The sequence below is a fragment of the Perna viridis genome, chromosome 15 (genome assembly GCF_037379345.1).
Source record: "Perna viridis isolate PV_CMFRI_1.1 ecotype Kerala chromosome 15, ASM3737934v1, whole genome shotgun sequence".
Taxonomy (NCBI): Eukaryota; Metazoa; Mollusca; class Bivalvia; order Mytilida; family Mytilidae; genus Perna; species Perna viridis.
Window position 1 is genome coordinate 12,199,284 of NC_142459.1, and position 14,483 is coordinate 12,213,766.

At 31.1% G+C, this 14,483-nt stretch overlaps 1 protein-coding gene across 1 annotated transcript; it reads left to right on the forward strand.

Annotated features, from left to right (window-relative positions):
• Window positions 1–1,530: 1,530 nt before the first annotated feature.
• LOC148596957 (uncharacterized) lies at window positions 1,531–5,858 on the forward strand. Its single transcript, XM_088563378.1, has 3 exons — window positions 1,531–1,940; window positions 2,103–2,143; window positions 3,954–5,858. The coding sequence occupies exons 1-3, from the start codon at window positions 1,655–1,657 to the stop codon at window positions 4,686–4,688; spliced, it is 1,062 nt and encodes a 353-aa protein (XP_088419504.1). The 5' UTR covers window positions 1,531–1,654; the 3' UTR covers window positions 4,689–5,858.
• Window positions 5,859–14,483: the final 8,625 nt, after the last annotated feature.

The following is a 14,483-nucleotide window of genomic DNA, read 5'->3' on the forward strand; positions in this document are numbered from 1 at the left end:
ATAACTCGAATCTCCAGTGACTTATCTTCAAAAACAACGAAGCCGTGCCTTGGACGACGCATGGAAACGACGGAATCGTTAGTTATGTTGTTTTTGGCGGAATTTACGAAAACTTCCCACTTTGCACAAGAATTTTAAAAATACCACTCTGAGGAGACCCGAGACAGTAATTGTGAACACGACAGATATTATTCTTTTGCCGTTAATAATAAAAAAGATAATGTAGCGAAGGAATTAACTCTAGTTTTTGATATTGAAAGTGAAGTAGGTGGTGAAATCTAAGATGGCGGCCTGTTTCCCTTGTGTTTTTTAGTGTATGGCCATGGATAATGACATGTAAAAGATGTTTAAATTGCATTTTGGTACAAATAGCTTTTCATTACAAATTTTGTCCATTTAAAGGATCTTACTCATGACCTAACGTCCTGTGGTTTTTAGTGTATGGCCATGGATAGTAAAATGTAAAAAAATGGTTAAAAAGAATTTTAGTACAAATTTTGTCCATTTAATGGATCATACTCATGGCCTCAAGTCCCTGTGGTTCAAATTCTTGTTTACAATAATACAAGTGTACACAAATTTAGTTTTGTATTATTTCTTTGTTGACAAGTAAAGATAAAATCATCTTTATTTTGAAAGTAGGAATATATACAGATGTAGTCCGTTAATTCATGTACATTATTCCGCTCACGAATAAACAATGAAATTTTAAGCTTCCAAACTGAAAAAAAAAACACATTGGCATATTTGGAATTGAATATGAGTTAACCCAGACAAAAATAGATACGAGTTGCTAGAACATAGTTGTTTCAATATGATGTACTTCTTTCACATACAATTTTCAAATTTGTAAATTTACATTTTTTCTATTCCAGCATGTAGGCCACATGCTTCGACAAGTTAAATATTGAATAAAAAATTGTCTCTTCACAATACGCTTTTATGGTTGGCATATTAATGTGTATTGACGCACATGTTGTACATATATATAACATATAAAATGGAATGAAATTACTTTTCACCATTATGGCATAATAACATATTTTGACACCATTTTTAACCATGTCAATTTTGCAATGAAAGGACAGCAAAAAACAGACATACACAACAAAGAACATAAAGTAACTAAATTCATACATACAAAGGAACAAAAGCTGAATTGATGAACAGTTGTTATTGCGAAGATCTTTTTTTAAATAATTTTTAAATAGACAAAAACAATTGCGTATTGGCATATGATCCAATAAATAGGTGAACAGAGCCCAAAAAATAGTTTGTAGATGAGTCGACGTTAGTAAAGCTTTAAATAAATTTAACTAAGGCGATTGGTTGTGAAAGATATATGCATTTATGGTATAAAACAATTGATTTATATCTTGTCATCAAATAAGTTTAGCATTATTGGAACACAATTCAATTTTTTATTCAAAATTAAATTCGTGATGACAATATATAAACACAACATTTAATTTGACACATTTATTTTAAACTTTTGGATGGGTTTCAAATTACCGAATAATGAATTACATCTTGATGTGATAATTTTGAACATGCGATTGCTAAAATCTATTAATAACTGCTTCTTGTCATATAAAGTAATTTACTGGATGTAAAACAAATTTAATATTCTAAAATCGCATGTCGAACAATAATCATGGACGAAGTATCACATAACCGTATTACGAAAAATTTGATGTTTTTCAAAAAAAATATTACTCAGATTGGCCTAGTCATGGACAAATTAATAGAGCAGGACAAAATATCAATGAACGAGAAATCTGACATACAGTCAATTAGAAGTTTGGACGACCAGTGCCACTCTTTGCTAGAATTATTGATAAAACGTGGTTGCTTCGATGAGCTTATTGAAGCCTTGAAAGTTTCAGGCAATGATCACATTGCAAAGAAACTTCTAGAAATAGACGGGGAAACTTCATTAGGTATGTTTAACACAAGTTGTAGTATAAATAAAGCAAATTAATGTTAGTGAAAACATATGTAACGATGTTTTCTTGTTTCTAAAATTTCAGTTTGTCAGAAATATTATTTAGGCAATCAATTTATATTAAATCGATTTCAATACATTTTTATTCTTTTAACAGCCGATAGCAAAAGTTTTGACAAAGACGAAGGAAATATTTTGGTAAGTATTATATAAGACGCCTAATGTAAAAAGGCACAAAACATCACCGACTTAAAACGTAGTAAACGACCGTCAAAGTCATAATAATTTTTGATTGGAAATAAAAAAAAAATCCAAACTTGACTCTTCAGGCTTACATTAAGCTCCTTCTCCTGTCGAAGTTTTGTGTTAAGGTTTTTCCGTATTATAGCCAAAAATATAATATACGTCGGTTTTAGGACTAAAGGTATTAGTCGTACAGGATTGAAAAAAAAGGTTCTTTTAAATGATAAATAATCTACAATTTGTGTCAAAGGTAATCGTTTGATAAGCATTTATACATTTTCATCGACTAGAATCTGGTACCTGTATAAGTCTGCGATATATTTGTTTTCGTAATAGTAAGTTGCTTGAAAAATCAATGTGTCATTTATTCATATACAGACTTAATAACAGTCGTACATGCACATGCATACTTTAATTTGAATGTTAATTGTGTCTTTTACATCTTAGTCTGCTTATGTGTTTTTAATTTCACGAAAGGTGACATTATTATTTTCATGGGAATCGAGTAATTATTACCGAATTTCATTTGATAATCGGTTTTGCAAGTGATGTTTCATGAATCGATAAAACTAATCATGGAACTATTTCTATAGGCCACGTTTACAAACGAGTGGACATTTGTTATTGTCTATTTTATATGAGTGTCTTAAATAAGACAGATATAAAAGAACATATGTAATGAAATTATTGCCCACTCCATTGAAAATGAGCTACGGTCAACGCCTTTACACGCCGATGAAACATAAAAAAATACAACATTCAATTTTTTAATACAAATCAATTTGTTAAGGCGGGACTGTTCATGTTAAGTTCAGTAAAAATAACGACTAGAAGTTTAAAAGATAACTTTTTGACGTTAACTATTTTTCCCAATGTTTTAAGATTTTTTTATGACAACTGTATATTAGTAAAATACATCCGATTTTTAACTACTCACAAATACAAAAGTTATATCATGACAAGGAAAAGAAAGAATCGACAAAAATGAGTTCAGGTACATATTTGCATCAGATGGCTAATATGGTATAGTCAATTCTTCAATGTGTTTTGAAAGAGTAATCAAGGGAACCAAGGTTATAGCGGTAATCAAAAGAATGTAATCCAGGGACAAAGACTAGACATGGAAAACAGACATACACAACAAAGAACATAAAGTAACTAAAATCATACATACAAAGTAACAAAAGTAAATGAGCAACTCGGACACCATTAAAAACTGGCAGATGGACCAGATGCACCGGTAGGTTAAGCGTCCTCTGCTTTTCTACAAACACCCGCCGACAAAAATGAATTCTGGTACATGTTTGCATTAGATGGCTGATATTGTATAGTCAATTCTTCAATGTGTTTTGAAAGAGTAATCAAGGGAACCAAGGTTATAGCGGTAATCAAAAGAATGTAGTCCAGGGACAAAGACCAGATATGGAAAACAGACATACACAACAAAGAACATAAAATAACTAAAATCATACATACAAAGTAACAAAATTAAATGAGCAACTCGGACTCCACTAAAAACTGGGAGTGTGGGTAAGCTTCCTCTGCTTTTCTAGAAACACCCGCGGAGATGCTCATAAAAAATCTTCGAAAAAAGGGAGACAACCCTGCTTCGACCGCCGCATCCATCACATTGTTTAAAATAAACGCATGGAAAGACACATTTTTTTTCACAATTTTTATCGTATGGAACAAATTAATAAACTGGTTTACTTTGTATTATGCATGCAATTTTTCCATGCATTTAAATAATTTAAAGTTTTAACAGGCAGAAAAATGTTATGATCCCAAAAGACTGCAAAAAGAGAAAGAAATTTTAAGGACTCAAAATGCAGAGTTAAAGATGCAGTTTGACAGTTTAAAAAAGGAACGCGAAAACGATTTGAAAGTTATGGTAGATGAAATAGAGACTTTGAAGAAAACACTTGAAACAATTGAACAGGAAAAACTCGCAAAGCAACAGACGATGGCATCTTTGCGAGAGGAAAAAGAGGCTGCTGAGCGCGCTTGCATTGAAGCATATGACGAAACAGCTGAGCTGCATATGAAACTTGACGATCAAAATAGGTTCGTGGAAAAATTGACAAGTACAAATGACCAATTGGAAAAAGAAGTAGGCAAATTAAAAGTTAAAATAAAAGAGCTAACAACAAAAATAGATAAAAAAGAGCAACAAATAAAGACACTCCGGAACGACATCAGACAGCTAAAAGCAGCAACAGAAGCTGGAAATCAAGATCAGGAAAAATTGATTAAAGATTTGCGCTCAGAAATTAACGATAATCAAAAAATAAGCGAAAAGCGGTTTGATTGCTTTCAAGGGAAGATTGACGAGCTATTGCAGTTCATCATTGACGACAGGAACACCAGAAATGTAAATGAATTCGGTGTAGGAAATAAAATCATTTCGACAAAACATGGTAAAAAGACAAGTAAAAAAAACCGTACAATATATATAAACTGTATTTTGATTCTGCTACAAAATAAGACAAAAAATAATTGAACATAGAGCTCAAATTCGCACAATCTAGTGATCTTTTTTTTTGTTCGTTTTTATTTTCGTTTTGTTATTTATTTTTACACCATATTGAGGAAAAGACAGCCACGGAGGACTTTATTCTAAAATATCTTAATAGAAATGCGAAATCATTACTGACTACATTTATCTTTAACTTTTTACTCGTGTACATTGACCTGCCTGTTTGTCGTTATTCAATGGTTTATTGTTCCTCATTTTTTGTCAAAATACGCACAAGCGACCTAAAACAAATATAGTCGTTCAGTGCCTTTGACTTTTTATCAATCAATTTTACAAAACAAAGGGGTTTGCTCTAAACCATCAATATTGATGATACATTATTTCAACATCAAGCAAGAAATTATATCTACTTTGTACGAATAGCTGCTTTAAATCATGAATGAATAAGTTTTTAAGGTTATTAATAATAAGCAAAACATAGAGAGAGAGAGAGGTACAAAAAGTGATAAAAACATACATTCATTGTTTATTTGAGAATGATTGCAATAGACAAATTAACATTCGACTTGCAACGTCAATTGCAGTGGAAAATGGCCTACGAGTTTATTCTTGACGGTAAAACGTTTGATTGGGAAGAAAAGAAGTAGTTTGGTGAACATATGTCTCTGAATATCTTCATGATAATGTTTTGTCTTTATTTACCAAATTCTTTGTCTGAACTTTGCCTAATCGTTCATTGACTCCAATTGCAATGTCTCATATCAACAGTTGTAAGTGTTTTATAAATGTTTTATTAGAAGACTTGTTCATTATCAATCTTGTAGCAGTTATATATGTTTATATTGTATTGATTTCCATACGATTTGGTTTATAAGGGGTGGATTCAGGTGGGGGTATGGCGGGCGTGGCCCCTCCTAAAATTTGCAAAACATGGGTTGTCAGGGGTAGATTTTGGCGCTGTTAGGTTGAAACTTTAATTTCTCGCTAATTTTACCACAAAAGATATCCACATTTCACCCAATGTAGAATATTATTTCAAAATTTAACCTCAAAAACTTTTTCACCTCTCTCCGCTGGGCAAAAAGTTTTACTGTGCGCCTCCCTAATCTAAAATCCTGGGTCCGTCCCTGTTTATGGTTTGATCTATTGTTATATCTTTATTATTGTTTACTGATTAGTTTATATATGTTTAAAAAAATACACACACAAGATTATTATGTTGTCACATTTGTTCTCGGGAAACAATTCTTCATTATTATAATTTGTGTTTATACATGTACATTGCTTACGGTTTTCCGATTAAGGTTACAATAAACAGGGTATACCCCCATCTAGTACCCCAAGCCAACAAGGTTACAATAAACAGGGTGTACCCCCATCTAGTACCCCAACTTTATGATGCCCTTCTTTTATTGAAATATACAGGAAACAATTAACAATAATGAAAAGTCGGATGCTTTGCGCTATATAGATCCTAAAAATTTTGTACTTTTGTGTATTTGAACAGCATAAAAAAACATAATTATTCGTTTCATATGAGAAAAAAAAATAAGGTGAGGAGAAAAATGACGTTTATTTGATATTTCTACATAATCACTGAACAATCCGTATGAAACATGTTGTGGATTTGTCATAATATTTTTGTTGTATCGATACAACACTTAACAGCGTAACAAATAAATATTCAATGTAACAGCATATATTCAATCGACATCGTAATGATGTGTAACAATTACATCTCCGATTCGTGTCTAATAAAAATGGAAATCAGTTCACCGGCGTCATAATCGTATTATGTTATATCATATTCGACTAATTGATTTGTTGTATAAAAGTTTTATGAACAGAATACAAATTTGACTAGCCTTTTTCACATTTATCCTGCGTTTCAACTTCAATTCATCACAAGTCACAGTCTCGAGTTGGCAACTGTAAATTGAAGCTTTTCTTTATCGAAGTGTAGATGTACAAGAAGTTTAAAAAAACAGATGTATACGCCAGCATACTTGTTCACATTATGTTTACATCAAATTCAAATGATTTTAACCTGAAAAGAGCATATATAATTAAACCGTCACGTAAATGTCATGCGACCATCTACCACAAGGATTATTTGAAGTAGTTTTGCATGAAAATCACCTTACTTTTACGTGAGGTTCATTTGATATTCACATTAATCTCGACTTACGCGAATTTTATGATAACAATTTTTCCTTGAAAAAACTAAAGCATTTTTGTAACATACAAGTAAACCGCATTTCATTACAGCTAACCTGCACGGGGCGTGAAATGTATGAAATGGAATCAAAAATTGTAAGTAGGGTATGTATGTGCAAACATTGACTAATTGATAATAATTGAAAGAATAGTACGATGTTCTATTGTAAGATTCAATTCTAATATATCTGTCAAACTAACGGAGTCACTCTTAACCACTGTAAACGAATCACCTGTCCAAACCAAACCAATTTTATTGTCCGGGATAGACAGGTTAAAATGAATAAAACACAAAATAAACAAGCGTAGCGTGAGAGTAATATGTTATGATTATTGATTACGCGAGATTCATTACAGGAAGTTAATAAGTAACCTAGCCCTAAAAACATAAAAGTCAATACAATGAAATTCGATGCTTAGTTACAAATAAAAAAAGATAATAACAAATGTTGCAGAATATACTATAAAACAACATAACATGTTCATTATAAAACAATACTAAGCTCAGAAATTGATTATAAACAAATAATGCTAAAATATCTATGATGAGGATGATTTTGAAATGGCTGTTTGTTTGCGTGTGCATTATGATTTGTGAATGTCACAAGGATGACGGTGAATAAAACTTTATATATTATTCCAATACATGAGTGTACATGATCAAATTTGTATCTTTCAATGTCCTGTGAATAACTGTATTGACGATTATATCATGCAATAAATTAATTTGAGATTAATGCTGTAATCTGATTGGTTAAAATAATTTTGTAATATCTAAATGGATGAAAAAAATACTGACACGCCCCTATTCAGTTAACTTCAGAGCTAATTTTCTCATGTTTAAGATAAAAAATATGTTTAAAAATTAATTTAAAAGAATTGGCTATGATAATTTTTTTTGTATTGAAAAAATAGCAAATTTTCCATGTGCATATGTTGTTTATTGTTGATTGTTTATTGCCAATTCTTAATGGAAGAATTCATTACCACAGTTTAAAAATAACAGTTTATTAAATTATAAAAATTATTTATCGTCTGATTATCAAAAATGGTGTAACTTTTCATAAAAGAATAGTTATGTATCAATTGTATATTTGAAAATTACGCTGTAGATTTGAAGTTAACCTTTTTCTATCTTTATATCAGATTTTAGAGCGCTTAAATATATCTAGCGAGATAAATGATATAATAATATAATATAGGAGAAGAAATCAAAATATTCTACAGATTATATATGAGTATTCAAAACCATTAAATTAAAGAATTTAAAAAAAAAAAAAATTAGTTATATTACTTTCTCGTATTATGAAGAAATTTGTCAAAATTCCTTAACTGTAATTATATGGTATACCCAGGCAGGGGTCAATACATCAAGGTATACAGAATTTCACCAGATTTGTACCAAATAGTATCTAAATGTAGCAAAGCTTGGGTAACATTTCATTTTTTATTTTAACTCAGTCATAAGAAGCTAAAATGAGGACTTTCTCTAGGTCCCCCTTTTTGCCCCTGAAATTCACCAAAATTCCAAAAAATCACCTAATTTCAACACCATACTGAAATGCTCCCGATGAAAAACAAGGCAATCAAAGGTTATAACTATATAAATGTGTCAAATATATTTATTTCTGAACAAAAGTATTACAAATTTTAAGTTACACTTAAAACGCCTCGTTTTCATTCTCAATAGTTTCTAATTAAAGATTTAGACTTACCTTTTACATTATATCAAGGGTTTTTTTTGGGTTCTGAAGATTAAGTACTTTTTCGTAAATTTTAAAATTGCATATTTAAAAAAAAAACAGAACGATAAAATCACTGAACAAAGAGTTATCTCCCCTTAAAAAGCATATCTTACATAAAATGCAGTTTTTTTTTATATTGGTGGTCATTTACAGTTTGTTCACTTTTTTTTTATTCAATACCAGAATTCAAATTAGTTAGCTTACTTAAAATGCTTCAATTAAATGAAAAAAGGGAGGATTGTTACATGTACTCCCATATACATGCATGAATTTCAATTTCTACTAAATGCATAAAAAGGACATTTGGATTGAAAATAGCATCTTGCGAAAATAACTCCACAAGATTTTAATTCTGTCTTGTTGATAACTCCTCTAAACTTCAGTGAAATTAGGTCTTCTCTCTTTCAAAGGGAAGACAATTTGAATAAAAACAAGGAATTATTTGAATTCGGAATTATTTTGGATTTAAGAAAATAAGTGATAGAAATATTGGTAAAACTTACTATTACTAAAAAGGTTAGTCATCCCGTCATTATTAAGTGATGTTAGTGCGTTTCCTTGACTTTTGTTATCCTACTAACCCTACCCCTTAGACATGCGTGCATGACTAACCCCCTTCTTAAGGGTTACATGTAGTTTTATTTTTGGTCATTTTCTTAATCCAATATACTTCCTAATTCATACAATACCTCGTTTAAAATGTATTGTAAACATAAATTTTCACACGCATTTTGTATATCTTAATTTAAAACTACTTTTAAAGAAATCAGAAAATCTTTCTGCCGAAAACACAACAAACAGTAAAATATAATAACTTACGTGAATGTGACTGAATTTTGTTTTTGTGTGTACGCTTGTTTATTTTTCTTCAATAATCTCATACATGTTAATATTCATATTGTACATGCATTATATATGGTCTGCATCAATAAATAAGTTTTCAGGGTTGAAATAATGTTTTCCCCATTATAGTAGAGAAACCCTCATTATGAAAAAAATATTTAGTTTTTTGAGTTGATGTAAATTCATACTCCTATTACCTGTATTACAGACCAACCTACGGAATAGTAATACTTTGAGATAAGCTCACGTATGCGTGAAAATGGGAAATGAAACAATCAAATATGACAAAGAATTTGTGGAAGCCACAATAATTCCATTTAGCAGTTTTCTGAGGAGTAGCGAATAGACTGACAAACAGAATGATCAATATACATGTATACTCATGCTTTTCAAACGGGGAGATAATAAAACATACCTACACTGTCTGTAGAACTGCTTGTTGTGGATATATTATTTACATTCTGAATTTCCATTTTTCAAGCTGGTTTTGCAAGTTTGGATAAATACACAAATATCAATTTTTAAAACTGTTTATATTTTGATTTAAAATTTATTTTAAGTCACTCATACAGATTCACAGGTAACATATTTTTAATTACATAATATACAGTGTAGTGTGCTAATGCACAAATCTCACTCATTTCTTCATTATTCTTAGTTTTCATAGACAATTCCACTCTGTTTGTTATGGACTTTACTGGAAGTCGCCATCATCTTTAAAGGGCAATAAGTTAATGGACTCTTCAGTTTCTGCACAAAAATCCAATCATTTGGGCAAAATGTATGTCTCCCAAACTAATCATAGCCATTGATAATTTGTAATAAATAATTTCACGGAATTTGCCTACTACAAGAGGTTTCTCTTTCCTCAAATACATGTATATTACACACTGTTTAATAGCTTTGTCTGATAAGGACCAATCCAGTTATGTTTTGTTTTTTTGTGAATTGTAATTATTCTCATAAGACGGACTCTCCAATACATTTGACTGGTTATAGGTTATTGAGTCTGCACATGGTAATTGCCAACAACTACATATATATACTGCAACATTTGTAGTGCTAGTTTCTCCATGGTGAACAATTTTTCCGGCCATCACTGTGTTTTTCAAGAGGAAAATACTTTCTGAATGACTTTTAAGAGCTAGGTTCTGAGCAACTAAACTTCCATTTTATACCATTTCTCTTGAGATGTGCATTTCATACATGTAGCTGCATTACACATGGTTCTTTTAAAACCTGAAATGTAGAGACCAAATAATCATGTATGCAAAATTATTTCACTTCTAAGCAACCATACTGAGAAGAAAACCAACATATCGCTCTTTTAATGAATACTGCTATTTAGTTTATAACAGCAAATACTGTGTTAATATATCTGGAATTGGGAAGCGGTCTTGCTCACAAATGCCCAGGGTTTTCAGGGGCTGGGGCATCGCGGGCGTGCATCCCCCCTAGAATTTGCAAAACATGGGTTGTCAGGGGTAGATTCAGGTGGTTACAGGTTGAAACTTTAATTACTTGCTAATTTTACCACACAAAATATCGACATTGTACCCAATCTAGAAGAATATTTCAAAAAATTAACCTAAAAAAAAATATCTGCCCCCTTCTAATCTGAAATCATGGATCCGCCACTGTAAATCATAATAAAACATGCAAGGATTTCATTAAATAATTCTCACTTGAATCAATCTAGGTGGTATTACCTGGAATATGATATTGCCATTAAAATGACCTCAATTTAGTACAGGGTAGTTTTCTGAAATACTAAACAACTGAAGAAATTATGTGAAAGTACAATTGAGAACAAAGGTGCTAGTGACATATTTTTCATGACCTACATTTGTAGATGTAAATAAACAACTCCTCATGCTTACACGAGTGTGGCAGTTCATGACCTTGATCCCTGGCTGAGACACACCAAAAGAAAAAAAAATTGGTAGTCATGCATTGCTTCTCTGCCTACCCTGTGTCATATGAGAGGTTGGATTATGAATGGTTGGCAGGAAAACAAAATAATGAGTCTGACCGCCTACCTGCAGGCTGTTACCACTGTCAGGTCTTGCACCGGCAAGGTAAACGTGATTGGTCAAACATTCTCTTCCTGAAATGCATGAAACAATGGAGAATAATAAATCACAATCAACAAAATCTAAAACCCAAAACAGATGGGCAAGATCTAAAAGATGAACGAAACTACTTAGTGTAATGGGGGCTGCCATTTTGCAACTATTTGAAAAGTGGGTACCTGAACGGGTATCAAAATGGCAAATTGTTTATTTCATATCTTTTATGGAGTTTAATAGTAATTTCTCAGCATAACATGAATAAATTACTAGGTTAGTTTTTTTTAAAATATTTTGCTGACATTCATGACCAGGGATGATTGTAACAAACAAACTATTTGATACACATTTATTGCAACGTAAATTCAGGGGTATTTTAACAGTCATTTATTTCTAAAGCGGCGAAAACCCAAATATGCCATTTGGCACACATAGAGAGGAAAAGTTGTTTTACCCAAACCAAACCAGTAGATTTCACAAAAAAAAAAAAAAAAACAAAACAAAAACAAAAAACATGCGTACATTCTATGCTGTTATACTGGTTAAATTTGGTACTAATGGAACCCTAGCTGATGTGACGTCATTTCGCGTCCTAGCCATAGCAACATGTCAATTAGTTAGTGTTAGTTTGTGGAAATAACAATGATACACCTAAATTTTTTCATTTCATTTTGTCATTTTTAGCTCGATATTTTTATGCATTTCAATCCCCCTTTTGAAATTATAACAAATAAAGAGAAGAAAATAGGACATTGTTATCCTTTAAAACACATATACTTTTAAAATCTATTACAATTTTGGCAAAATACTACAGAAATTAATATTTTTCAATATTGACTGATTTTCTCGTAGAATGACAATTAAATAGATAAGTATAATCAGATTCCTATGCGCCAAATAAAACATTACTTCGTTAATTCAATTATCAGCTTTAAATTAATAAACATTTGTGTGTATTATCATGAAAGAGGAAATGCGTTGAAGGACTTTTTTTTAGGAAATTGTCATTATCCATGGTTTCCTGGATAGGGAACAAGTGTTATTTGATTATAAAGACAAAAGTTTCGCCAAATACAGCTTTTGTAAGTTTAACACAATTGAAAGGATAAGATTTCTATTGTTAAATAAAATGTCAAGCCTTGTTTAATCAGATAGAAATTAAAAAAGTACGCGCGAGGTCAATTGACAGTGGTCAGTATTATGACGTCCACATTTATTGTAATATTCACATATGGAAAGGTGTACACATTCAGAAATGTAGCACATAAGAATCAATTCTTGCTCGATAAATATTACAATTGCATTGTAGCTAACATACGGTAGTTCAATGGCTATTATGCCATAGATACGCGATAATCGTCGGAGACAATGAAATCTTTGAAATATGTTAGTAACGTATATTCTCCCTTGTTTTGTAACAAAATCACAAAATTCCAAAACTGCGAGAACCACATTTACAGTATGATAATCAAATGTTGATAAGTGCTAATACATGAATTAAAAGTATTATTCATATTTAAACTGAAACATACGCATATTATGTCACATTTAATTAGCATGATAATCACATATATTCATATGATTTTGTTGCACTTTCGTTTGTATGATATACTGAATTGTTTATGATCGAGAACATATTAAGATGACATTCCACGGTTTTTAGTGGAGTCCGAGTTGCTCATTTGCTTTTGTTCTTTGTATGTTTGATTTTAGTAACTTTATGTCCTTTGTTGTGTATGTCTGAGTTCCATGTCTGGCCTTTGTCCCTGGATTACATTCTTTTGATTACCGCTATAACCTAGGTTCCCTTGATTACTCTATCCCAGCATATTGATACAAAATGTTGGATCAAATATTATCAATTTAAAGCCCCAAAGGAAAATTTGCACCATAAGAAAACAAATCTGATTTATTCTAGTTTGAAATGACATTATTTCTTTTGAAATAATGTAACTATGGAAACTAAATGATATAGAATGTCACTGTTTTAGGCTTTGAGTTATGCATAATTTACGCCTTTTCTCTGCTATTTAAACTTGTTTTTTGACAAAATGTTTTTTCTTTGTGTTCAGTTTCAAGGATTGTTATTATTACTTTAAATATTTTATTATTGTATACCTAATATAAAGAATTAAGAATAAAGTTTCCTGATGCAGATTTTTCTTTCAGAAATCAAACACATTATTCTTGACAAATTATTTTCTAGGAATAAACTTCATTGTTGGTGGATGCAATATTAACAGGTATAAACCAGGTGGAGGTTGGAGATGATTAAAAACGGGAAAATGAGAAAGATGACATACTTTGCTTTTGGGGCAGGCGAACCTAATGGCAACTTTAATTCACCACATGACTGCATGCTTTTGCGTACAACTGACTTCTATCAGATGCATGTATTTTTTGCTTGGACTCTAGTCATAACGGTGGTTTTATCTGTGAAAAATGAATAACATCATTAATACATAGTGTTTTAACGACCTTATTCAGCCCTGTTCAACAATAAGACACGCACTTAGGAATGTTTCATATATATTTGGAAGACAAAGCCGTTTCAATTGACTGTTCTGATGTTAAAAATATTTATTATTTCTATGCAACCTTCAATAATTTTCACGAAATGTATACATTTAAGTTTTTTTCTATACAAGCATGTCGACCACATGTATCGATAAATTATAAAAAAAATATATTAAAAAATTGTCGCTTAACAATAAGCTTTTCTGGCTGGTATTTCAATGTTGTCGACACATTTAACTAATGCAAATGAAATAAAATAAGATATTATCTATCCAAATATTTACATTTAGAAAATATACCTTAGTATACAAATAACCACGTCACATTCAATGAAAATGATAAGCAATGGTTGACTGCACAATGAAACACATCTTAAAATTTCCGAATCTTGAAAGTTTCTCCGACGCTTCTCTGACCTACTAGCTGGC